The following is a 27,738-nucleotide window of genomic DNA, read 5'->3' as shown; positions in this document are numbered from 1 at the left end:
TTTATTAGCTAATATAGGTACCGTAAGACTTTGTATCGATTATAAGTTTTATAATATGTGCTACGCTATGGTCAGTCCCGCGGGAAGCACATAGGCAATCCATGCATGTTCCAAGTCCTGTGGAACGAAAGTAGTGGATTCTTTCTCCTTTTTCTTCAGTATATTTTATATTTTCCTTCCGCGGACTCTTTCTTTCTTGAGAGACCCTCTCACGAGCAAGATAGGAGGGAGAAGATCTCCATGGTAGTCATGGTACTCGTCTCCCACTTCGCGGAGGATCAGGATCTAACAGCGGGGCCCACGTCGGGGGCCAGATTCCGGGACCGGAGCGACGGCGCAGTGCCGGTTGATGTGCAGTCGACGTAGCTCTCACGCGGTGCTCTCTCGCGGCGACGGCAATCCGTCAGCCCGTTATTCGAAAGTCCGCGGAAGCCGCGCGTGTCGGAGTCGCGCGTCGTGCCTCAGTCGCTCGCACGTGACTTGCGTGAAGTGACGTGACGTGACGCGCGAGCCATCGCACGTGCCACCGGAGGTGTCGTACATTCCGCGCGCGTTCGCCCTTTACGCGCCCTTGCAGTATTTTCCGTAAATCGGACTTAAGATGGACACGTTTCCTCAGGAGAGATGAAAAAATTAGTGAACAATTTTTTGTTGGAAAAATAAGACAAATGTGCTGTTTTTTCGGAAAAGAAAATATACTTGGAAGAAGCGAAGGAACAAAGAAGAATGGCTTAGTGTTTGGCGAGGATAGTTTTTGGAGAAAAGAAGAAGTGATTGTCAAATGAATGGTACATAATGAATAAATAAATATAAAACAAACGTTACACACTTTAATATTGAAGATAGACACATTCTGACAAAAGTTGAATTAATTTTTTGAAAAAAGAACAAGTCCGCTGTGAAAGGATAATTTCTATCTGGAAAGAGATTGAGACTGATCGGTTCATTGAAGATAGATTCGTATTGAGTGTTAACTCTTCAAGAGAAAAATTCCCGAAGAAGGACTCTACCCGCAAATAAAAGAAATACGAATTGATTGATTGAAGCAAATCTCAGCATCCAGAATAATTATTTTCTCATGAAAAGTTTGGAATGACTATTTAAAAAAAGAGATCGAATCAGATATATTGCTACATAAAGAAGAAGAAAGCGAAATATTTAGATAAAGAAATTTTAATATTAATTTATTCTTTTTTATGAGTCTCTCTAAACACTTATATAAACTTTCCGGAGCAGCTTCTAGCCAAATCTTGAACGGTCATCTTCACTTCTTCGTGAATACATTTTTATTGACTGTACGAGAAGGGCATTCTTAATATCTCTCCACGAGAAGTTTTCCACATTCTGTTAATTACCGCTAATTGTTATTACTACTGTCGCGAATAAGTTAGAGTAGCTTCACGAAAGAAACACCTGACGATACGCCGCTCTACCTGGTGCCTGGGATTTTACTACCATCGTCAACCACGAAGGATCTCTCGCTCCCGTCTCCCATCTAATTATAACCAATTATATTAATCAGTGCCGGCTAATGTACGCTCGCGAAAAATGCGACAGGCAGCCACGGCGAATCTATCGGACTTGACACGGAATTCAACGGATTGATGGACATCGACGGCGGTTTTACGAGCGTCTCGATCACGATTCGTGAGCACCGTAGCGTGGCATTCGTTTCAAGTTGAAGAGCGAGACGTCGAAGGAGAACGACGATGTCGCGAACTCTGCAGCCGATCGAGGAATCCAACCCCGGCAAGTCATCGGGTAAGACCTCGTTTCACCTTTTTTGTGATGACGATTTCTTCAGTTAATCTTCCAGAAATCACTGACCTTGGCAACAATTTTCAGATAATTATATATTTTGAGAAATGTCTGTTAATAAAGCAAAGATTAGGTAAAATAGAGATCTTTTTCACATATAGGCTCTTTTATTTAAAAAAATTAAATTCAGTTTCCTTCTGAAAAAAAGTAGTCAGTAAAATCAAAAAGATATGAATCTCATAAAGAAGGAATTAACATAAAAATAAAATTAATACTGCAAATGAAGTGGCCTGAATTTCTAAAAAATTCAAGACCTTTTCTCTTGGGAAATATCATTTCAGTTTCAGTATTTGGAATCTAACGTTCTTTTCACTTTTCAAATGTGTAAAATCTACGAAATCCTCTGATAAAGAGCGCGTAGTAACGTTTTCTTATTCTAAAACAACGGTCGCTTTCCCTTTTCTTTTCCACGGAAGTGAAAAGGATCGGACACGCACCGTGTTGTTATCTGTTATACGGAGCCTGCCCACGGCTCTTATTTCCAACTCTTGTTTTCGAAACAGCCCGCGATCACTCGTGCGTGATTGAACGGATCGTCGAAGTGGATCCGACGAAACAGGCTGCGAACGTTCGGCAGAAATTTCCGCTTCACGACACCCGGGTTCGGTCAGCGAGACTGTGAAAAGTCGCGAACGGTCATAGAAGAGTAAATTGAAATTTGCATATCGGCACAAGTGAAACTTCAATCGAGTCATCAAACCGTCTCTTATTGAATTCCATCAATATTATTTCGCTTAAATTGTTATATAGATTTAATAATTAAGAAAGATATCGAATCTCAAGACGGAGTAATATTTTTAGTCTAACGCCATAAAGAATGTGAAATTACATGCGAGATTAACATATACGCTTGTATAATAAAAGAAATAATAATTTCTTATTATAATTACGACTTATTACTATTATGTAACACATGCCGTATTATTATTATTATTATTTATTGTCGTATTTATTAAATGCAAAGATCACGGACACTAGTTCGCTGTAAATTAATCAAATTATTATAAGCAATTTATAAATTTGATATCGATCACGCGTTATGCCATTTACGATTTTTCGTTTCAGTCTATTAACATCGCATCACAATTTTTTTTCATCGCTTTCGTATAATCGCGAATAATAATAAAGTTTCGGTCGCGTCGCAGCGTAACGTGGGCAATTAAATCGCGCAATATTCCGAAAAGTTGTAGCTCGTTATGGCGCGCGATTAATCATTAAATCTCATCTCGGCATGTAACACCCGCTGGCAGTTATTAGTTACGAATTGCGATCTACTTTCACAATTAATGCCGGTTGTACGTATGTATTCGCACTCGGCCAAGTAGGTATATTGCTGCTGTAACAGGTGGAACGTGAAAACTAACGGCTGTCGGCAAGATCGAAAAAATAAATGATCCATTTGCGTCAATTATTCGCCGCTGTATACGTCAAAGTGTTCTAATTCCGTAACGACAGACTTCCCCCCTCCCTACGTTACATGAATATAACAAATTGTATTGTTAATAAATCATCGCTTATCCTAAGAATTGAATAGAGTTTATTCCGCCGAGGCAATAGCGAAATATAAACTGAATTAAATTGTTACTACGTACAAATCAATTGTTTTTTAGGAAAAAAGAGATGGTATAGGGAAATTATTTTATAACAGACGAATATAAAGCCGACATAAATTGGAATGTTAAAAATACGAAAAGTTCAGAAACAGTTTTATATAAAATATTAATGAATGAAAAAGATCTCCAAAAAGGATTATATTGACTTCGCAATCGTATATCTTAAAATTAAAAGGGTTAAACCAAATTTAGACATCTCACTTACGCGCCTAATGCATATCTCGCATCGCGTAATTATACTGGAAAGACGTGCGCAATTACATGTTCGGCCAGAATACGAGGCGGTAAAATGATATGCTAGCTTGTAAATGAGCCATCTCCCTGGCGATAATTATATAGGAAGATTCAATCGCTCGAACCGCTGAGCTTCGCAAAGTAAAGTTTCTTCAGCTGAACTAACTAGAATAATCTAGAAAAACCGCTGCAAAAATATCTAAAAAGCGTCCAATTTCTCTGACATTTTTAGACTTTTAGATTCTGTTCGAAAATATTTTAAATTGAAAAAAAGTTATGTAGAGAATTACTTTTTCATCTATTTAATAAGTTAATTTATTTTAAAAAATCTGATTTATTTTTACGATATAAAATCGAAAAAATTTCAATTAAATATTTTATATTACAATTTTATGTTACAGAATATAATCAGATTTTTTTGATAATTTAATTCCGGATAAACTTAATCCTTAATAATTCAAAAAGACTCGATTTGAAAGAATTTAAAAACCGCTTAAAATTAATTAATGACTAGCAGTAATTCCGTAGCAGTAAGTTTTTTATGACATACCGTCGTTATTCTACAAAAAAGAATTGAAATCCACGCATCTCGGTTACGATGGAAAAATATCGGTGTTATTGCGTAAGGCGTCCTCTATCTCCTCGCGGGTCCAATTCGTCATGGGTTCGTAGACGACGCCCAGTCTCGAGCTTCTTACGGCGTTTCCCTCGACGGACACCGGCTCCCTTCTCGCGGCCTGTATGAGAACAAAAAATTCGTCCGGCTCGCCGTTTTCCGTCATGTAACGGATCCGGACCTCCCTGGCTCCGTAGCCGCCCTCCACCACGCTCACGTGGCCTCGCTGGCGGACGGACGCGGCGATCACGCAGGTGATGAGCTTGCCCGGTCGAGCCCTGTAGTACACCTCCGCTCTAGTGCTCACCGGAAGGTACGACTTGTGGCTGTCCAGCTGGACGAGTCGGGACGTCGCTTCGTCCTTGGTGAACGCTTCGCCCTGCATCAGCCACGTAGTTCTACAAAGATAAGTTCTCGCGTCTGCGAAGGTCTGGCGAAAGCGGGCGCGCGCGAGCCGGCGAACGATTGCGATTGAGTTTCATAAAAGCCGTTATGAGGCAAGAGACTTCCTCTCTTCGGAATAAGAAGATATATTATCGAAGGAGAGAATTGCGTTATTATCTAAACTACTCCAACGTCAAATCGCGAACTGCAGGATGGATCAAGAGATCTCGAGAGAGTTCTGATCCAGATAAAAACGGAGATTACTTTGATGCACGAACGAGACATCGTAGCCTTCTCTTTGACAAATCAATCATTGAATATTTTAAATATTGAAGATATTACCTTTTTTCTCTTCAGAAAAATCTAACTAGCTTTAAAATATCTCTGACAAATCAATTATTAAATATTCGTAATATATAAATATTGAAAATATTATCTTTTTTCCTCTTCGGGAAAATCTGATTAGCTTTAAAATATTACTATAAAGTCATCTCTCGAAAAATGTGTATATATAGGTATATTACAAACGATAATTCCAATAAAGATTTGTATTTTTTTTGGAAATTCATGTCGACAGCCAGAAAATCATTTTAGCTTTCAGAAAAAGATAATTGTTTATTAATATAAATGTACTCACGGCTCGCTTAGTGCGGAATTTAAAATGTAACAGAAGATTAGAAGATAAACGCGCGTCATCGTTAATGATTTGCCGATGCGCGAGAGGAGAATTCTGTTGTTAGCCGCCGGCTGATATTAGCCTGCCGATGCAAATTGCCTGCTCAATGTTGTGACACTATTCCGTGTTCTTGGCCCGATATCATTATCGCGTGCGCGCGAAAACTATCGTCTTTGCGAGCTAGACGGTAGTGGAGCGTGTACTAAAATTAACGAAGAGAGCACGGTAACAGACTCTGACGTGGGCTGCTGTTATGACGATCCCTCCTCCTCCTCTTCTTCTTCCACCATGCGTCGTTTGCGAGTATTCGTGATTCTTTTCGCATGTTGACTGTTCGTTACAAATATTCTAAGTCCGTCAGCAAAAAATAAACGTTCTCGAATGGGCTAATTTGAACTTTGATCTCGAGATAATCTTACATCCAATAAAAATCGCGTGTTTACAGTTAGTTGTATCGTTATTCGAACTTGATTTTACTCAAGACCTGAACTTCTTACATGGCTATATCAGAGCCATAAATTTTCAGGAAGAGGAAACATTTACTTTGCTTATTTTCTTTTTATCGCCTTTGTTTTGCAAGAAACTTTCTTTCCAATCATTATGTTTCTTTGAACGTTATGAAAGCATTTTAAAGTTGGCTTGGATTTCAAAGTCTTAATCTACTGCTGTTCTCCTAATCGTTTGTTAATTTATCGAAGAAAACCAAAGCACGTATAATCCTGTTATAATTAAAACCTGGCTATCCAAGAAATTTAAAAGATCAATTCGATTAAATAAAAGCAGGGATTGTTCGCGAAGGCGATAGATTCGAATATAAAAGCGGCGGCTATAATAACTCCCTATTCTATTATTAAGTTAATCATAACGCTCGAATCACCGTCCTAACGCGATACAGCACTTGCAATTTTCCACCCGCGCGCACACTTAGCGTTTTAATGTACGTACTTTGTTGCGATCGGATCGTGCATTAACCCTCGTGGCGGATCTTGAATGATCCAAGGATCGTACGGAAGTACGGCCATTTCGCGAATGACGATGATTATCAGCCGCAAAACGCTCGGGCCCGGCGATAAACGCCGCTAAGTGGGATTGTGCCCGTCTATTTTCCTCCGCGCGGAAAAATGTCAACGTGCTGTGTCGCCAATGTATTTATGCTTTATGCATCTCAAGAGAGGCGTTGGGAAGATAGCTAGGTCGGGAAGTCTAACGGCCGGTCATTATACGTAATCTTATGGTAACGACGGCTGATCGATCATCTCGCGCACCAATTATTATCTGCGCGCGAGTAAGACAACGTCCCGGGGCGAGAGACGATTAGGAAAGAGTACCCGACAGCTGGCGCGATGATGCCGACTTTAAATCCCTGCACATGCGGCATTTCGCACATCATATTCCCATCATGTTCACCAGTAAATTTGATCGTTTTGATTCTCTTTGAAGCAACTTTAAAGACTATGCATCTTGAAATGCAATGTTCTTCTCTTAATATTATTTCCTCTTTCAGTAAAATTAAAAAAGTTTTCCGATGTGATAAAATTATATAATAATAAGAAAAACTTTTTTTGCGCCAGAGAAATATTTTACGTTCATTATAATCATTTTCTTCGTGAGCGCGTGTATGATAAAGATAAAGTGGTTGAATTACTCGATTACTTAATTATCCTATCCAATCTTGAAATATTGGCAAACAGAAAACGATAATAATCAAGAAATACGCAATCTAAATACGCATTCTGAATATAAAAGAAGCACATTCGTATATCGACGTATAAAATAATACGTCGGAAATGAGTTGCGCCATTATGGATATGATGATTAATTCTTGATCGTATCGTGTGATAAAGTAAGGAAGTTTTGTAAAAGATTCGCAATGTGCAATTAAGTTTAATCCTTTGAATTTTGCCAACCCATCTTGAAATATAAAAAAAACAGTTTTCTTTTCTTATATCTATTACAAAATTGATAAAAATTCTTCTTACATCTGAAGTGCCAATATATCAAACGCAAAATATAGTCGCGGTATGTAGATTTGGATCTTCGGTATTTCTCGTACGCGGAACTGTCATAGCGGACGAGAATGTAGAGAGTTGACGACGACGTCGCGAAGAATGTGAAATTTTCTATTTCGCGAATCTGGTCACGAACGAGAACCACATCCATCCCATCGACCTCCGCGACCATCAGCCACCACCGCGCCGATACTCTGTGGTATTGTTCTTCGTTAAAACTATAAAGTGGCCGAGTGCCATTTGCCTTTTGCGTGCGAGCCGGTGCACTCGGTGTTCTCAGATCGAACAGTGAGGATTCGAAACGTTAACGAAATAAGAATTAGGACGTAAATCGAGCAACAAGTTGAAGAAAGTGGTCCTTGTAACTGAAGAATCATCCATGAATATTGGTGCATGACATTCGTAAATTGAGACGATTCCGTCGAGACACAATTAGTTAATTGTATATTCTCAAGACAAATCAAAGGTGAGCAATGATCTTCAGGATTAAATCCCACGAAAGGTTTACGACGCTTCTATGCTTCAATACCACGCGCGCAACAGAAGAAATTAGAATAATTTTCAAGAGCCAAGATGAAGAAAGTGATTCTTATAGCTAAAGATTTATTTATTTGATTTTACATTTTATCGTATAATTAGAAATTGATAAAGCGAGCAATGACCCTTGAGTTTTATTTCTCAAAGAAACCACAAATTCCTCCAAGGTGTGTGTGCACTGTCTGCTCCAGCGTTCGTTGAGGGTTAAGCATTCACAGCACGAAACATTCTTCTTTATACGCGCCGCAAATCGATTATCAATCTCGCGTCACTTTTAATACGGTACTCCGATCTCGAATCGTCGGTCACGATTCGATGAATGCGTGACATCCGGTGCGGACCCGTTCGACACGAAGAATTCGTCCAGGATGGTGGCCGAGCTGGCTGGCATTTCCACGGCGACGGTCGACGGAAAATCATCGGACGTTGGTGGCACCTCGAAAACTTACAAACGACCCAAGTGGATCCAAACGGCGACGCGCGAGCCGATCTACAGCGTTCTGGGCAGCGACGAGTGTATCGCGACGAAGAGTCTCCCCCCGGGTGCCCACGGCAAGATCGTGGTGATCAGCGCGGTGAAGAACGAACCGAAACGGAAGCTGGAAAACGAGCAGCGAGAATTACCGTGCGTCTGGTCACCTGCATCCCAAAATAAAGCGTCGCCGATCCTCGAGATCGAGGACGAGAACACTCTCTACAGCGTGGTGAGAAAACCGAAGAAAGTACGGTTGCTGGAAACGTCCTGCGAAGCGAACGAGGAGACGATTCGGCCTGTCGATAAGATTCGGGACATCGAGCCCGACGAGAGGCCCGAACAGCAGCAATCAGACCCCAAGGACGTGTCCAGGCGAGTTGAGGTAAGAAAGTGGCTCTACGACACGCCTAGAGAATCCCTTCCGGATCCGTCGGAAATGTATTTCGATCGTTGCGAGCACGAGAATACCTGGCCTGACCAGGAGAACTTTGTGGCACTGCCCCGAGGAGTGGTGGGCCTCGTGGGGCCCTACAGAGTGTACGGAAATCCGAATGAGAGGAGAGAATACATGCTGCAAGAGGAGGAACTTGTTGAAGAGGTAGTGGATCCGGAGAGTGAAAAAGTACAGGAAGGGGAGAGCAAGGACGAGCATCGTCCTTGCTCAGAAGGTGTCAGAGAGCAGCATCAAAGGGCGAAATGGAGGATCAGGGAGGACGACGAGGAGACCCTGGTGCCGGATATCCGAAACCAGTCGGGTTACGCGGAACCGAGAACGGATATCGTCAAGAGAGAGAGTGACGATTGGAAGAACGAACGAGGATCAGTGACGAAAGTGGATAAGTCGGATTGTATCGAGGGGATTCTATCCGGCAAAGAGGAACGCGCGGTGGATGTACCGGATACGATATCCGCGATCTCGACAACGTCGATGAAGGAGAAATGGGGTGAGAAGGTCTCTTAAAACGAATTAAAATTAAAATAAGTGTTTTGTGATAGCGTGGTCAAAAAGTCATAGCGATACAAAAAGTTGACGTTAAAATTGGAGATGGTCAAGTAGTCTTTTGGAGAATGTGAGATTAAAAATGAAGCCGTGGAGATAAAATCGGTATGATACTGTGTAATTAATTGTCTTTACATTCAAATTAATTATATTAACTATGCATCAATATGTACTGGTTGTACTCTGGATTTTATCTCCACGGTTTTATTTTTAATCTCAAGACTACTTGACCATCTTTAAATAGTCTATTTTAATGTCAACTTTTTTATCCATGTAGCTTTTTGACCACGCTATCAAGGAGCACTTGATACTTACTATTAACTTAATGACCGTTGAGAATTAGCTTTCATTTATCATTTGATGTCACTGATACGGCTCAAAGCGGAGCCAAAACGTCCGTTTTACATCTTAATATTTACGGTTAATTATAATTAAATATTGTCATTGTGACTACCAACAACCGCGTTATTCTCTCATTGCCCATTTTTATCCCACTTTGTTATAAATATTATGTCGTTTATTATTAAACAATTAAAGTAGAAATTCCTGGATACAACAAAATAATTTTAATTGAAATAATTTCATTTGAAACGAGAGTTATGTGTGAAATTTTATTTACTTTCGTGAATAATTAATTATATTTAAGACCACGAATATAAAATCATATTTATAAACATTGATTTAAAACTGAATAACTCTCTATCCTTATAACTATTAATTTAGAAGCTATAATTATCGTTTCTATAAGAACCAATTAAAATTATATGAACTTAATAAATGTCTGCAAATTGACACGGCTGTTTTCCTCGCCTGCGATCTCTTTTGTCGCAGCTTGTTCACTTGTAAATTACAATCAGGTGCGTGCAATGGGTTGCGAGATTACTAAGTGGCACCGACAACGACTTAGGCGACAACGGCGTATAATTCGGCAAAGTATGTCGTCCACACATTCGGTATGCGTGGCGACACGTGTCTTACGGTATTGTCCAGCAAAATGGACTCGAGTAGCGGTAGATAGTACACCGGGTATGCATACGCATCGGCGTCTCGATACGTGCGGAGTGTGGTTCATGAGCCAACGCGATAAGGTCAACATTCGACTAAGGACTGCATTTCTATGCACCTGCTTGTCTATCATGATCCCCGCCTGCCTTGCTCGAGCAACGGTGAATTGTCTTACTCGATTCTAAAATTAGATTCTCTCTACGGGATGACTCGATGCCATTAGCAGCCCAGCGGAGGATGAACAGGATGTCATTCCGTTTCAGCAATATGCTGAAAATGTTATTGACTTTCGACGATTTTTCTTTTTAACAAAAATCGTAATGGCATTTTTAATATTAAAAAAACAACTATCTGTACATATCGTTGATTGTCCACTTATTACATCCGCTTTTAACTTGTAATATTCATCAGACAAACGCTTCGGCACATTATTTTTCTTTTCCGCGCAAAGACTCGTACATTAGCAATTCGGTCCCCTGCAGTGTGACGTTAAGAAGTCTATAATAATACTAACGGTTTTTGACATTCTTAATGTGCTATTTCATTGTTCGAGAGTTAAAACGAGTATCACACGCAGCTTTCTAGTCAAGTACAGTTCGTTCTTGCTTTCTTTCGTGAGACCTCTCATTATGTCTTCGTCCGATATGGTGTGGCTCTTCGGCACGGCGCGGCAGCGGCGGCCGCCGTAGAATAGCGTATATCATATGAATTGCGAGCGGCCGCACGAGACTTTCACCATTTTTACACACCTTTTACCATCCGCTGCGATCGGCATATTACGACCAGTGTCATCGGGTTGTTAAATATCGCGACTCTTACTCTTATACGCGCTCGAGACGAGCTGCCCGTTTCCTGGTTGACTGGCCTGAGCGTTTTTCATCATGCGAGCTCGCCGCGCGTTACGTCTCTCCCGGAGCGATGCGTTGCATCCGAGCGGATGTAGATTTGCATCGAGGAAATTAGAAAGCATGCATAGCAAGCGGGCATGAGTTATTCTGTCGGAATTAAACGGGAATACGAAATACGTGATATAACCGCTCCGGGCTCCGCCATTGTCTCTCCTCTCGCAACGGATCTCCTGCGTAATTCTTCAACGACTCCAGAAGCGTAAAAATCGCGCGCGCGAGCGGGAGAAAAGACCTCTATTTATTCTTGCACATAACTTTTGAGGCCACTCCACCGTGCTGCGAATCGTTTTCTCCGCCGTGGAGAGAAAAACTTCACTTTGAAAACGTATGATCGGCGCGGGCGCGAGACCGAGCGAGGGGTGAGATAATTTTGAACAATGTGCAATGTTCTGGTATGTAAATGATTCAAAAGGGATTCGGAAAAAAATATCTTGCCTTCGCGGCACTCCGGTAAATCCGATGCATTTATTGCAATAGCGATATAAAAATGTGAATAATATCAAGCAATGGTATGAATATTTCATTCGGATTTCCGATGCACATCGCATTTAAATTTTTAATAGAACGCTAAGCATTCCAATTATCAAGTGCAAAATAACGCGAAGTTTAAAACAATTCCTCGAATTATTTTCCGCACGTGCATTGATAAAAATAAAATAATTAATTTAATTTATTTTGATTTAATAATATTTTTTTAAATATCAGATAATAATAATTTAAAATAAAAATATATGAGTCCAATTATAGAGTTCTGGACGATTCAAATATTAAAAATAACTAATAATCAGGCAGCTATTAAGTACTCGACTACCCGTTAATTAGCCCGTTAATTAATAATAAGATTGTATTCTGCAATCCTTTCACTAGCGGCGGATTGATGAAAAGTGATAAGGAAATACACAAATAAGAGATCTTGTTACAGACAAATGAGCTAATTATCTCGAGATTCAACATATTCGTGGAAGAAACTGATGAAATGCGGGCGCACTTCTTCCTCCCCGCGGCCGCCGTAACTTACTTTCGTGTTCTACTCCGTGCCCCGGCTCCATTAATCGTCGCGCAGCATCGATCTGTCAGCCATATGACGCCACCGTTACTAAAAGCCTCCTGACAGCCCTCAGTCACTGTTACACATAACTGATTCTCTGCAGTTAGATGATGCAGCGCAGCGCGCTGCGCGCTGCATCGCCGAATACCGCCGCCGCTTGGCTCTGTACAGTTAACCACTTTTCTCGCAGCATGCACGGTGGCGGTGCACGGAACGGAGGCGCGAATTGCATCTACGCGAAAATATACACATCCGCACGTGCCTCCTCTCGCGGATAGCCATACGGTCCCGACTTTTCGACGCAGATGTTCTCTCGTCGAAACGATTCGCTGACGATACACCTGCATCATTATGGAAGTGCTGTAACGCGAGTAACGACGATACGCGCGGTGATAGATCTGCCTGAACAAATTGTAAAAGAGGCAGAGCGGTACCAAAATCGTAACGAACAAGGACCGACTCGAATTAGAAGGCAGCCAAGAAAGTTTCTTATTAAAAATTTTTTATAACGCACTTATGTTGTCCACGTATCATCGTAAACTCGAGATAATTTTGCAAGCATTATTGTACACTTTTCGACGCAGATGTTCCCTCGTCGAGCGATTCGCTGATGACACTCTACCTGGATCATTAGGAAAATGTTACCGCGAGTAACGACGATACGCGCGGTAATACATCTGCCTGAACAAATTGTAAAAGAGGCAGAGCGGTAGCAAATCGTAATGTGAAGAAGGACCGACTCGAATTAAAAGCCAAGGAAGTTTCTTATTAAAATTTTTTTGCAACACTTATGTTGTCCACACAAAAAGAACGGTTTTACTGAAGTATCTAAAAATATAGCTAGATACAGATTTGAAAATAATTTTGTTGCATCATTAAAATAATTATAGTAGGTCGCTGAAGTATGATGATAATGCTGTAAAAAATTTGGACATTTTAGCAATCAGTTTGAATGTTCTACATGATTATTTTGACGGTGCAACTTATTTTCAGATCAGTGTCTAGCTAAATTTTTAGATACTCCGGCAAAACCGTTCTTTCCGTGCACGTATATGATTGTAAAGTGAGATGATTTCATAAGCATTATTATACGCTTGTTCTTTTTTCATAATTTAGCAATCTGTAGGTACGTTATTAATATTCCTTAAATGGACATATTCCTTGTGTGTTTTAATAAAGCACAATCTTCGGCGTGTAAGCGATCCCGTTATAACATGATCGAGCTGCCGCGCGTGCTTATCTTTATAAGCTGCGTCTCTCGTCGAACGACGTCTTTACGCAGCTCGCGCGAAATAGCCAGAAAATCCGCCGTAATCTTTCCCTTCAACCTGAATAAAAAAAAAGGTCAAAGCACCCATAACACGATCGTCTCTTATTATTTTACTGCGATAATAAAATCCTCGTCGACAAGTCGGGCGAGATCTTCCACAGCGATCGTCATTAAAGTGCAATATCGCATACGAGAACCGTTTCCTTGACGATATAACACGTGATTCGATCGCAAGATCTTCCCTGCGGTCCTTGCTTTCGCGTTTTCTTGCCGGCTATTATCTCCTTTTATCTATTCATTAGCGACGGGTATTTACGCGTCATTACTGTTGCACATCTGTTAGCACACCTGAGCGCATCTTTGGTCAACGATATCGAGTATAATATGCTAAGAAACTCTTTGCACATCTGTATGTGCAAATAATAATTCATAAATTTTCAAGAAAGATTATTCAGAAAGAAATTCTTTTCCTATATAATTAAATCTCTTTTTTTTGGGAGGTTTCTTAATTTTCTCCGACATCAATAAATTGTTTTAAAAAAAACGAAGAGGATAACTTATTCATGCGTCTTTTTAAATTATCTATTAACTCTTCCCTTCGCGCTACTTTTTCTGAATCGATCTTGCAACTGTTTTGACTAATAGTTAATAAAAATATTTCGACTTTGAATGCGTTTCGGATGCTGACCAGTCGGCAAATGAAACACTGCGTATGGGTGTTTCCGACTTATAGATACCTATTCCGCCGCAATCCCATCTCAGAGATTTATCATTACGAGAAGACGGACAGCTGGCATGGGCAGATCCGACTCCAGATTTGCAAATGTCGCATTTCGTGTTCTCAACGGAAAACATATGTAGCACCGTCAATTTATATATCTACTGACCATCAGGCACCTGTTTAAGCGTTTATAGAATACACGTGCATAAATCGGATGATAACCTGTCGGTCGGAAATAATCGCTCATATACATCGTTTATAAACTTTATAGTCCTTTCATAATAAAATGAGTGCGATTCGATCAATCTCCTTACAACTTTTCCGACCGTGACAATTCGCAATTTGTTAATTACATCGATTGAGTGATTGCTCATCGACGCGTGTTGATATAAGGATTATATTATCTATGATCTACGTTCGGAAGTTATGAGGTATATTATTCATCGTTTTGAATCAAAAGGAAGATGCAATCACTCGTGAAACTTTCATGAAACACAGTAAATATCTCTGGTATTTTTAACATTATATGACATATTGATTATACCAGCAATTAAGACAAGCTTGTTTCTAAATGAAAAATGCATAGACGTCGTTAATTCTACTGAAAGAGACAAAATACAAATGTTCTCTAACTCGTTTATGTTTGTTTTTCTGAGAAGTTATTCAAATTTTTCTCCGCATAAATAAAAAAGATGAAAATTTAATAAGTTATTCAAATTTTGCTTTGCGTGATGAGAATAAAAAAGATGAAATAAGTCTTGTAATAATTATTAAAAACGTAAAAAGCATATCATTAATAATGTGTATTAATGTGTATATAAAATTCCGAGAAAGTACGTGTCAGTCATCGTTATCCAAAATGATTTCGACGTAAATGATTTTATTGAAACTTTCATCAAATTTCCAATTCTCCGCTCGCTTTCCATCACGAATAATCGTATTCTCCTGAAATTAATTATGAACACATATCGATATCTTTGTATTGCCATTTTTCTCCGCATTATTAAGTGTTTCATTAACGTGGCCTCTTTCTGCATTAATGATTGTATCACTTTTTAATAATATAAATATCACAAATAATGCAATAATGTAATAACAATAAAATTACACACGCACGTCGTTATCGAATCATAACTTTCTTCCCTTCGACATTGAATTGTGAGTACTAAAGCAGAGAAATTATAGAGTAATATAAATATCACAAATAATGCAATAATGTAATAACAATAAAATTACACACGCACGTCGTTATCGAATCATAACTTTCTTCCTTTCGACATTGAATTGTGAGTACTAAAGCAGAGAAATTATAGAGAGTAAACAGTAGAAATTAGAATATTTAAAATATAAGAAATTAAGACTATCACTAACTCGTTTAGCGCTAAATTTTGGAAAGCAGATGATAAAACAAACAAAATTAGGCACGCGGCATAAAACAGGGTTCGCGGAAGCATATAAGTGACAGCAGAGGAAAAAAAAGAACACAAGAAAGTGCACAGTTGGCAGATTGAAATAATAAATTACACCTTACGGTGAGTAAGGTACGTTAATTGAACGTTACGTATGACTTATGCGAATAAAAAAGGCGCGAGTTTTCGTACATAATGTCGCACATGCGGATGTGGGACGGGCGACGAAAGTGGGACACAAGAGAATTTATGAAATTAGTGAAGGGACTCTTTCTCGTTTTGCGTGCGTACTTAATGTCTCTTTCACCGGCATTTTTACGTTCAGAACATAGGACGTTTCCTTCATAAAACTGCATTGATCGCGATATTCTTATATCTAGTTACGGAATTGATGGCTGTCCTCTATATATCATCAATATGAGAGTATTAATGTTAAAAGAACGTAATATGTTATTAAAGGTAATTAAAAATAATTTAAAAAAATCAATTTTCGATAATGCACCCTGAAACATTCTGAGGTTTCGAAGGCGAAATACCATTTAACTTTCTCCACATTATCCAAAGATCCATCTTGATAACGTCAATCTTCATTGAGCAAAAAAGAAATTACCACGGCGTACGATCGCGTCGCCGTTATTGATTTAACCCACAACCGATCGATTACCCGAATCGATTACCCCGTCGTATCATGTACGATAAGTGCAAATGTCAACATCTCTCTTCTTTACCCGCAACTTGTCAGGCGGAATCGACAGATAATGACTTGACATCGGACGCGAAATCGCTGTTAAACACCAAAGAGCTGACGGACGTTATGTATCGTCAATGGACCGATACGCTATCGCGCATCAAACCCATTATCATCATCGATAATTCGCAGGTGGCAGGTGGCAGTCGCGCTCCTGGCGGTGGTGCTTCTTCTTCTTTACCTCGTAGCTGGGATATAATGCGCCAGCTTATTACGCGTAATCGCGGCGGCCTGATGTCTATTAGGCGGATCATCATGGGTAGCTCCGCGACAAATTAATCTCGGCAATTTGCTCGGGCCGCTGCGCATCGAGGCCGCATCGTCTAACGCCCATCCGAATGATCGTCATCCGGATAATATTCCTCGCACGCGAAACGAGCGTTTAACCCTTTGCCTTAGAACGGGCCGTTCCGTGCGCCAAGTCGGCGATTAGCCTCTTGCACTCTCGGAGCGATATTATCGGCGTGTACTAACGAGCATAATTGTACCTCGCGTGTTTCACATACGGGAAACGAAATCATTAATTTTATGAAGCATATATAGTAATCAAGCATTCTTAATGAATTATGTATAATTGTTTTGTGTATATAGGATGTGTCCCAGAACTGATCATACAAGCGGAAAGGATCGAGATGATTCTTCATAACAAATTAAGTTGAAAATTTAAAATAAAACCCATTTATATGAGACTCAGAACCCGTTCTCGCTTGTATCACCAGGTACATCCTGCATAAGCATCTTTTGGTTCCATCTGTATACATTTTATTAGAAAAAAAAGACAACAGGTTACACAAGAAAGTGTAATAACCACAGTTGTTGGACAAGTTTTAATCATATACAGCGCGGGTTTAATTTTGTAGAAGATTACTAATATATTCTAATATATTCAACAAAAAGAAAAACTGGTACCGCCAAAGGGGTTCTTGCTCTCGCAGACCCGTTCTTTGTTCGCAATGTCTCGTCTAAATCACCATCACATCGAATAATCCATCGAACGCATCGAAGCGCGAGGAGTCGTAAAGTGAGTCACGAGAATAGCGGAATCTTCTACGATGGCCTGTTCGATTTAGGAGGGCGACGCGTAGCCCCCCCGAGGCGCATCGCTATCCTGTCGACATTCTCGCTAGATAGCACAAAATAAAAGCAAAAAAACGCGCTCGAGAGTACGCGGCCGTATACGTATTGACGGATGCTGGGAAATGAGGCTACGAGAAAATCGCATCATCACCATCATCAACCGAACTACCACCACCACCACCATCTGCCATCGCCACCGTTCGATATCCCCGAAAGAGTCGATGCACCATCGAGAGCGCAGCCGAGTTACTTGCGCCACTTGGTGCCGCGTTATCGTCACGTGCGCTTCTCGCCATTCGTCACTCGGTTGCAACATCCTCGCGAGAGCTTTGTGAGTGATGGACGGCGACGCCGTTGACGACCCCGTCGCGACGATAGCTTCCCGGTAACGAACGCACAAAGGTACAGGTAAATCTTTACAACAGCGTCTTCGAATTAGCATCTTGAGATAAGATTTGATCATTAACAAAATAAAATTTGTTTCTCCTCAATAATAATTACTTAAAGATTTTTATTTATTTTATTTAGATTATTTATTTTGATTAGATTATCAAGTTTAATATTTTGTTTTATTAATAATTATTTTAATTAGGTAGTTATATTGATACGGTCGAGTCCTATTTGCTTGCTCCCGAATTGTTTCATCATTCGATTTTTAAATCTCTTGCTCAAGCTGACAATGAGTTCAAAGAGACTGCGTTTGTTATTTCTTTTTCTAATACAAAACTTTTTATTTAATTAAAAATAGATTTATATGTTTTGCAATTTTTAAACCCCATAAATATAAAAAATAATTATTTTTTTAAAGTAATTAATTAAAAAGTTCTTAAATGCTGTTCGCTTCGCGATAGATTAGAGAATTTACAGTTATTATATAAATGCTACTTTGTAGTTAACATTTCAAATACTGACTTACAATGTCGCGAATGTACCGTAATACCGCAAACAAGACGCACCTAACTGTTCCTCTTGATCGTTCAAGTTTAAACTGCGACTAACTTTAAGTCTGCTTGCAAAAACGCTGTCTATTATGTAACCGACTTTAATTTTCCAACATACGATTCCGTCGAACTTATAGCGTCTTAACTCGCTTTCGGACCACCCAAATTAAATGCGTGAACTTTTTTTTATTACGCATTTAAGATACGGTCCGTTAGCTTCATCAATATCGTTAGATAAGTAATCAGAATCCTTCTCAAACCTGCCGTATGACTTTATCGATTCGGCGAATCTCGAGGAAATTGTAAAAATCGCGAACTTTGCGGAACTCGTCGCTATTGACGACGATCGTCACTGTCGAACCGATAAGAAAGGAACGAGTTTCTGCAATCGACTCGTAATATGCACAGGTGCGAATAGAACCGCAGGCGCACGGCAAATAGTGGTTTGCGGTACGTGATGATACTAATTTTATCGCGATTCCGTAAAACTAGGGTTGTGCTACACTAATACACTGTACCTCTTCCGATTGCATTTTTTCTTTTGAGTTCATACGCACAATTTTACACGGTTTAACCTTGTAATTCACGACGAATCGATTTGATACGCCACTTGCAGATGATTTCTGCATATTCGCGTTGCAATCCTTCAAAGGATTTCTTCGTCTATCTGCGAATCGCGTTCTAGGTATACCTCAATCCAATTTCGAAATAATAAAAATAATAACTGCCAATTGAACTTATTAATCTCATATCGTTAAAAGCTTTCTGTGTTCCCTATCTGCCTAAAAATGTCTCAATTGTCTCAGAAGACCATAAATCTTAATAAACAAATTCCAACTAAAATTAAATTAAAAAAATTACCTTAAAAAAACAATTACCTTATAAAACAATTATTTTCTTTATGACTTTGATAAAAAAATAGACTTAATAATTTACACAAGGAGACTTTATGACACATAAAATATTGGAGAGAAAATATTCCTTCATAAACATCATCGGAAACGTTAAACGGACAGAGACTTTGTAAGGAATCGCGAGAGACCTTGCAGCATCCAAGGTACATCCAAGATACACCGGTGCCTAAGTCCCGGGACCTCTCACCTCTTCAATCGCTTTTGGCGTCCTTTGTAGTGGCTCGCGCCGATGCACCATCATCGCGTCATCCTCGGAATCAAACACATGTCTCCGTTCCGGGACGCGCGATGATCTTCAAGCTCGTTAATCGCGCGACGAACGACGGCGTTTTGCCAGCTGTCGCGCGCGTTGACTCTTGACTCGTGACTTTCTCGGTGCCGCGCGCAATTTGTATTACGCACGATCGGAGAATTCTGCGTGCGGACGAGACGCGGCGCGGGGCGAGAATGGAGGAACGGAGTGCAACGTTGATTATTATTATTACTTTTTTAATGGCATGCGGATTGCACCGCGTCGAGAGAGTGCGTGCGTACGTTCTGCCGAGTCCGCGTTCGCGGAAGTAACGGAACGAAGAATCGAAGAGGAGCTTATTAGCATATGATCTCGAGTACGACCGCCCACTTATATACGCGCTCCGTAATTGTTACATCCTGTTCGTTACGGATCACTATGCCGATGTCGATCAAATAAGGCCGTCAAAAGCGTCGCTCGCTTAGGACTTAGCCTCGATACTCGACTGCTTTCTTAAGCGATTCATTATGTCTCACGTGGAAGCGCGTGCACCCTTTAAGATCGGAGAGAATGCTGTAATTTTCTGAGGTTCATTAAGCAAAGTGTCTATCTCGAGGATGAGTATACGCCAAGTATTATGCACCTTCGGGAAGACAGAAGAAAAATCGGGGCTAATGGCTAATTAATAGCTTCATTTAATAAAATAGCTGTTTCGAAATATTATTTTTTATGATATGCATTGGAAATATTAAATTGCAACAGCATTTGCTATTTCTAAAATTTGGTCATTATTCATTAAGAGCGTTGAAAAAGATAGAAAAAATCGTATTATATAAAAATCTACAATTGCAATTTAAATTGTTTCATCAATCTGCTGAAATAATTATATTGAGCAGAATTGAAATCATTAAAGAGTGGGACAAGCTAATAATTTCGGAATGATAAAAATTTAAAATAACAGCTGATTGAACGGTACTTATTAATCTTATCGTTAAAATCTTTCTGTATTTCCGAATATATTTACAAATGTCTGAATTGCTTCACGAGACCAATCTCAATAAACAAATCCCAATTAAAATTAAATGAAGAATATATTAAACAGCGCGCGAGAACATGTCTTATATCTTTTCAAGAACTGAAAAGCGTAATTGATTGTCGAGCCGTTAAAAAAACAAGTGTCGCAATCGATTTCGCGAATACGTGGAATTATGTGAGTGCCGCGCGAGCGATATATAACAGTCGGACGAAACCGCGCGCGCGATGGAGAACTTACTGGTTTCGCCCGTCATTAATTACACGGCATTAAACTCACGGTAATTGCCGGCTATTTAACGCGCCGGAGAGCCGAACTTTTACTAGACGAGGCCTCGTACACGTTCTTGGCAGGGCGCAGCAGTGGAACAGCTATCATTGTGCAGCACCATAGGCTACGCAACGTCGCGCCGCGAATGCATGAGGAATCATTAGAGGCGCAATATTAGAGCAATTAAGTAAACTCGCGCGCCAGATGTCTTAATTATTTCAAAGCGTTTCCCTTTGCACGCGTGTCACGTCTTATCGCCGACTGTGACAAACAATAGTATCGCTATGAGAAAATCGTTCTGCATAGAGATAAGACTAAATGAACAATCGCTCGCTTGACGGGTGGAAATTTGTTTCTCGCCTCTCATAAATCAATCAAGTGACGTGCATTTGTACGCATCTTTTTACCGTTCAATGGTCTGTCATACAACGATCCGCGATGATTGATAAACTCGAATTTAAAAAAAAATCGGGAGATGTAATCTATATTTATAGTATAATACAATAATAGGTAAGCATAAAAAATGATATGATAAAAAAACTGTCGTAAAGTTATAAAAATTTTTGACTCAACCTGAGCTTAAAATTCATGCAATAAGCGAGGAAAGAGTGTGTTTCGGGCTTCCGGCGTTGTGTTAGCATAGAAACACATCGACGAGAGATTAATGAAGATTTCAGTATATAATTATATAGATGTTAAAGCCATTAAATGCGACTTTCTCGTACGAGAACTTCGCGTTCGAGGCCGTGGTACAAATTGAGATAACAGATGCCGAACAGGTGACGATTCCTTGATAAAGGCTCACAAGGGAGATCTACAAATCCGTGACTATTTAGCGCCGCGGGCGCTATCGCCGCAGAACTAGACGTATAAATTCTTTCAGCGAAAGTTACACACACATTTCTCTCCGGCGACCCGGCAGGCCAACGAAAGAAAGTAGCAAGAAGAAGCGCGTGGTTCTACTTTTCCGGCTGCTGCGTATCACCCGAATGTTACACGAACGCGCGTTTCTCACACTCCTTCCCTCCCTTTCTTTCCGCAGCGAGCAATGAGCAGCACGACAAGGATAGCCTGAACGAGACCGGAAGTACGACGGGTGACACCGTGGAGGGCGCGCCGAGTGGTGGCCCCAGCAGGGGTGACAGGACCAAGGACAAGGAGGACCACGCGTCCGCGCAGGCATCCACCTCGGCGCCACCGGCGAGATCCTTGGTCTCCAGAATCCTGGCAAGGACACGGTCGCCTCAGGACCTGCTAGATCATTCGGAACCCTAGTAAAATCTTGGGCTATCATTTTTGCCCTATTTTACCACCTATAGAAATTTATTTATTTATTAAAGCGTGCTTATTTGTACATATTGAAAATTTTAACGTTTAATTTCTCTCTATTCTTTATTTCATTTTAATTTTGGAATTTTTATGGAAGTTCTATTGAAGTAAAAGTTGCGGAGAGCTCTCAGATAATATCTTGGCTACATGTGCGTCCATCCTAGCAAGATTTATTTCTTTTATTATTTTCAAATCTTACACAGAGATCATAATTACTAATTTTGATCTCTTATTTTGTGTCACAGCTCGCAATTATGGGTGGTTCTCTCAAACGTGTACGGCGAGCTGATCGTCGTATTAACATTGGCGGTGTGCTTGGCCGAGGTCATGGACACGCCTGTGCCACTGCTCAGCTTGCAGGTACAAGTGATCGAACTCGCTCGACCGGGTTCCATATATAAATCGCCTTATCGCGGATACCCGCGTCGCGTCGGTTCAAGAAAGCGAGCGTGCTCCGGGATAACATGCAACGCGTCAAAGTCTCGAAAGTATAACCGTTCGCGATGTCGGACTTAGAATTATCGTACCGTTACTTCACACAATCTGGGGAAAGTCCGAGTGTCGATCGGACAGCCTTGAACTGAAAACACGTCGATTCGGGATACCCTCTGAAAATCCCAGATCCTATAGCGATGTAAAAAAAAAATTAATTGCTCGTTTTTATCTTAGAACGTAATAATGTCCACAGTTCGACAGAAAGTGGGCTTTATTTAAAAGGATTTAAAGAGATTATCTAAATCGTTTTGAAAGTACACAGTTATTTGATGAAACTTGCAATATCACTTAAATTGATTTCAGCAAAGCTGATTCAACAAAATCTCCACAATTTATGTAGTACATCATAACATATTATATTTCATCTAGATTTACTAACAGATTTTTCTAAAACAGTTAATATGATCTTTTATTTGCATAATTTTGAGGAACAATTTCAATCCCCAGTTTAATCTTAGAAAGCATTTTGAAAGTGCGAGAAGAGATAATTATGTATTATACATTGAATAATATTGCCGGTACCGGAACTACGTGAGAGATTATCGGGATTAAAACCGCGCGTAGCGATTCAATGTAATCAGAATTATGTCAAATAATCTGTACCGAAACGGCCGTAATCGCGGAGTTTGCGCGCGCTTTGGGATTACGGAGGAGCTTCCATTCACGTAAATTACAGATCAGGGAGCCACGTAAATGAAACGGTACGTCGTCGCGCGAGTTTCAAGATAACCGGTTCGCTACGCTTATCTAGTCCGATGACCCTTTTCCGCCCGGGTGGTCCCCCGCGTTTCAGGAACGCTCCAAATCGCATTCCTAGTATCTGCGTTTTGCATAACGAGCGCATTTCACATACGAAGGAGATCCGTAATTGTGTGTCTTTCAGGGGGTATTTCTCATGTATCTCTACGTGGGCAGCATCGCCGTCATCATCGGCATCTACATATGGGTGCTGGTCGACAGTTGCGGCAGCTTAAGCCGAGGTGGTAACGGGCTCGGAGACGCGGAACTCGGTGGCGCGTCGCTCACCAGATTCGGATCATTAAAACGGGCGCACATCTCCAGAGCCAGGACGGCGCCGACCAGTTTCTATATACGAGTCGGAGCGCTCTGTAAGAGATAGCGTTAATCCGCTTAAAGGACATTTAGTTTAAAAATTATTTGGCATTTAAAAATTTCTCGTAAGGCTTTCACCTTTCACCCTTCACTTTCATTTAATATTTAAATCGGTATTCGTTACAAATATAATTTTAAATTCACTTGGAACTCTCGTTGTTAGAGCACCTTTTGCTCGTTCGATTAGAAAATCCTATAGCTGTGGAGATGGATTTCATTATCTGTATGTTTTCAGTGTTCGGCCTGGCGACGCTGGTCTTCAACGGCCTGGAGATGGCAATGCACTCGATGATGCAGGGTGCCGAGTGCTTGACCGACGTGGTCTTTGTGCATCCGGTGCTGCACGGCTTGTTCACCTTCTTGCAGATGCACTTTCTCTTCGTAAACTCGCAGGCAAGCATCAATCTTACGTTCGTGGTCAGACAATGCGCGAACGCGATTCTTCGTCGCGCTCTGATGCGTCGACGGCCTACGTATATCGTACACACTGACGTGATCGTACGCAGCGTTTGAATTAGAACAAAGGATTTTTAAAGATTAAAACTTATATAAATATTATACAGAATTTAAATGAAATTTTATTGAAACTACTTTAAAGTGTTCCAAATCCATTTCAGTCCCATCCGAAAGAGAATAAATCCTTATTTGTATTCGTCACTCTGTTCCTTCAGGTGCTCGTAGAGCGCTTCGGTCTTGCAGCCAGATTCGGTTTCACGCATCTCGCGGCCACCAATGTCGCGGTCTGGGCGCGTCTGGTGATTTGGGATACAGCGCAAGAGTGGACTTACTTTGTACACTTGGCGCAACACGAGCAGCAAACGTCCGTATCTCCCCTGAGTCTTCGAGGATTCCCCGGATCCTTGACGAGACACTCGCGGGATCTTCTAGGTATATATTTCATCAACTTTTCACTTTGGCGAAGAAGTTTTTCAAAAGTAATTACGCGAATTACTTCTTTCAGATAATTCGGCGAAGAAGGGAGGCACCTTCAAGCCCTATCAACCTGTTTCGAACGAGCAAATCTCGCAAGTAATCGCGTTGCAAGAATGCTTGAACACTAATACCTTGGGACAGCTGTGGACTTCAAGCATGCCCTTCTTATATCCCTTTATTGTACAATTTAGGTACGTATTATGTTAACTGTTTGCCAACTGGATTAAAATTTTTAAATTCTAATTTAATTAATTCGTTAATTTCATTTAATCAAATCAAATTGTAAGTTGTGATAAAAAAAACTAAAAATAAATCTAAATCTAAATTTTTAATTAAATTTTAATATAAGTTCTTCATTTTTTCATGAGTCTTAGACGTGAGTGAATTCTTATAATTTCTCCAAATATATTCTCTTTCAGTTTGATCGCCGCGGCGGTGACCTTCGTGATGGGTCAGAACGTCGGTCGGGGTCGATTGACTAAACAAAAATTCCACGGCAGCAAAGACTTGAGTAGCCACAGCCGGGTAGGTTGCGACGGTTCTAGCAAGGGCCTCTTCCTGGGTATTCTTTGCATGGTCGCCGGTATCGTGGTGATCCTCATCTTCCTCGTCGTGCGAGAGGACGAGAACTTCCCCTCCGCCACGTTGTCGTGGCTCACGTGCGGCACTCTGATCGGCATCCTGACGCTGAGCAGCCTGATGACGGCCAGTGGTCTCGTGCAGGTGCGTCAGATCTCGGTGGTGATGCGAGCACCGGCCGCCCTGGACAGCCTTCTGTCGAACGTGTCGCTCTTCGGGGTGCAACTCTACTCCGTATTCACCATCGTGGTGTGCGCCTGTTCGCTGGCCATGTCGGATCAGGACGAGACCGAGGACACGCGGGCCAGACACATCATGCTGCTGTCAATGTCGATCCTGCAGCTGGTGCAGTGCTTCGCGCAGAGCACGCTGATCGCCGAGACCTCGCGACGCTCGTGCATAACGCGCTTCCAAATGCTGGCGAAACCCGGGCGCCAAGTGATCACCTTCCTACTGTTCAGCAACGCCGTGCTCTGGGCCTTCGACACCGTGATCACGCAGAATTGGCTGTCGCAGGAGCTGCAGCTACGATTCTTCGGCGTGCTCGCCTGGGGCGTGCTGTCCAGGATCGGGCTACCCCTTCTAATTTTCTATAGGTTCCACAGCTGCGTGCTGTTGCTGGAGGCGTGGAACAAGTGTTACAGAACGCCACGGGGAGAGCACCCTCTCAACTGACAGCGCAGAATCTCACGCCGAGTCTCGTGCAGGTTCGTTGATAGTATCAATATTCTTGAAGATTGATTAAAATCGTGATTACATTACTTGATGTCGCGTATTAATATAATTTTAATATTGTACTGTCTGAGTAATTTTATTCGATCCATAAATGTAGCGTTTCTTATATATTTAACAAAGAATCTTAAATTCTCTTGAAGTTGAAGCATATTGCACAGTTGATACATGTTTTTAAATACTTTTTGTGTAACTTTTGGATGAAAGTCAATATACTTTGATGAACGTAACATCTTGTTTGCTTATGAAACACACTGTCGTGTCGACAGACTGCATTCTGGCTTGCAAGAACCTTACTGTCCCGAGAGATCAGTGCCGATGGACAACGCTTACAAGCGGCTACTGCACCCGAATTCGCTGCCGTTGGACGCGATGCATCTTCTCCCCTATGTGGACAGCGCGAGCTGGCTGTACCTGGATCCGAATCCCGTTTTTCCCGTTTTCGAACGCCTACCGAGTCTGGAGTGCGATGCGTCGTTAATATCCGAACAGCACCGTCACCACCATCATCACCATCACTATCATCATCATCACCGTCACCGCGGCTGCCAGAGGCGACATCGTCGAGTACTGAGCGATCCCGGCGGATGGAACGCCGGTATTCGGATGAACGCGACGCGACACCGGCGAGTACTCAGCAGCGCCGACATTGATCTTATGCCAGCGTCGATCGACGAGGCCAATGAAGATAATCTATCGCCCGAGGAGGAGACAAGAGCGTCGACCTTCAGAAAAGTGCCATGGCACCCTAATTTACATATGCTCAAAATTAGGAGAACGTAAACGCAACCATTACGATTGCGACGAAGAAGCGACTGTCTTGAACGAACAAGAATCTAAGAGAAGTCTCGAAAAAAAGTCTAATCTCCTTCTAAGAAGTCTTTTAGAATTTTCTATTATTTAAGGCTGAATTGTTGTAAATTCAAGAGATAAATGCACGGAGCATGTTTATGATCGTACTATCCATATTGTAAAGTTCTCTCTAGTAAACTCTATAAATAATTTAAAGTAAACTAATTCTATAATTACGACCTATCCTAAACTGGTTTAAAAATTAGCAGGTTAAATTGATAATCTACATACGATTTTTCCATATCTGAAGTAGAACGCTTTTTCTTGCAATGATTGTCTCTGAGAGTGCGATATACCGATCGGTTTCACGTGCAATATTTTTAGATTTTAAGCTCACGCTATATATAGTGTACAAATGATTGTTATAGACGTCGTGTAGACAATAGATTCCGCGTCTCTATCGCGAGAGCCATCGGGATTGCATCGCATTCGTGAAAACGAATGGGCGATGCAATGCTTTGTACCTTACTAATTAATGCTGAAAAAGAGTTGTAATTATTATTCGCGAGCGTATATTTTTGTACATATTTATTGCAAACATTTTATATATGGATCTGACAGGATAACACACATGAAACAGAATTCTCGGTAGAACTCCGTTTATTATATCTAGAGATATATGACTTTACTTATTGAATATAATCTAAGAAATAAAATTCTTCAATAAGTGTGTTCCCCTCTTCCTAACATTATTTTTATACGTTTATACTTCAAATAATAGAAGATCATATGGATACATAATCAAAGTTATAGACGCGCATATGCCT

General features: G+C 40.8%; 2 protein-coding genes across 5 annotated transcripts; one reads left to right on the top strand and one right to left on the bottom strand.

Moving 5' to 3' along the window:
- The first annotated feature begins 575 nt into the window (after window positions 1-575).
- On the top strand, window positions 576-27,378 carry LOC112452486. 2 transcript variants are annotated; one of them, XM_025012736.1, is made up of 9 exons: window positions 576-1,761; window positions 21,981-22,212; window positions 22,513-22,627; window positions 23,646-23,871; window positions 24,111-24,268; window positions 24,547-24,763; window positions 24,837-24,999; window positions 25,228-26,022; window positions 26,389-27,378. In XM_025012736.1, exons 1-9 carry the CDS (start codon window positions 1,710-1,712, stop codon window positions 26,900-26,902), a joined length of 2,472 nt encoding a protein of 823 aa, XP_024868504.1. In that variant the 5' UTR covers window positions 576-1,709; the 3' UTR covers window positions 26,903-27,378. The 2 variants fall into 2 exon arrangements, with proteins under 2 accessions (XP_024868504.1, XP_024868498.1); XM_025012730.1 differs by having other exon boundaries at window positions 25,228-26,094; window positions 26,389-26,478.
- LOC112452514 lies at window positions 1,812-6,400 on the bottom strand. 3 transcript variants are annotated; one of them, XM_025012778.1, is made up of 3 exons: window positions 6,287-6,400; window positions 4,216-4,679; window positions 1,812-1,827 (listed from the first exon to the last, which is right to left on the bottom strand). In XM_025012778.1, the coding sequence occupies exons 1-2, from the start codon at window positions 6,361-6,363 to the stop codon at window positions 4,259-4,261; spliced, it is 498 nt and encodes a 165-aa protein (XP_024868546.1). In that variant the 5' UTR covers window positions 6,364-6,400; the 3' UTR covers window positions 1,812-1,827; window positions 4,216-4,258. The 3 variants fall into 3 exon arrangements, with proteins under 3 accessions (XP_024868546.1, XP_024868537.1, XP_024868556.1); XM_025012769.1 differs by lacking the exon at window positions 1,812-1,827 and having other exon boundaries at window positions 4,105-4,679; window positions 6,287-6,399; XM_025012788.1 differs by lacking the exons at window positions 1,812-1,827; window positions 6,287-6,400 and adding an exon at window positions 5,303-5,809 and having other exon boundaries at window positions 4,105-4,679.
- Window positions 27,379-27,738: the final 360 nt, after the last annotated feature.

This window comes from Temnothorax curvispinosus, unplaced genomic scaffold, assembly GCF_003070985.1.
Source record: "Temnothorax curvispinosus isolate PA1 unplaced genomic scaffold, ASM307098v1 QBEX01000304.1, whole genome shotgun sequence".
Classification (NCBI taxonomy): Eukaryota; Metazoa; Arthropoda; class Insecta; order Hymenoptera; family Formicidae; genus Temnothorax; species Temnothorax curvispinosus.
This window is presented reverse-complemented; position numbering and strand designations above follow the sequence as displayed.

Coding starts and splice junctions, on each gene's coding strand:
- LOC112452514 (XM_025012778.1), bottom strand. CDS start 6,363: ATGGCCGTACTTCCGTACGATCCTTGGATCATTCAAGATCCGCCACGA. Junction 4,680..6,286: donor CACGATCCGATCGCAACAAA/GTACGTACATTA, acceptor TTATCTTTGTAG/AACTACGTGGCTGATGCAGG.
- LOC112452486 (XM_025012736.1), top strand. CDS start 1,710: ATGTCGCGAACTCTGCAGCCGATCGAGGAATCCAACCCCGGCAAGTCA. Junction 23,872..24,110: donor TATACGAGTCGGAGCGCTCT/GTAAGAGATAGC, acceptor GTATGTTTTCAG/TGTTCGGCCTGGCGACGCTG. Junction 24,764..24,836: donor ACACTCGCGGGATCTTCTAG/GTATATATTTCA, acceptor TACTTCTTTCAG/ATAATTCGGCGAAGAAGGGA.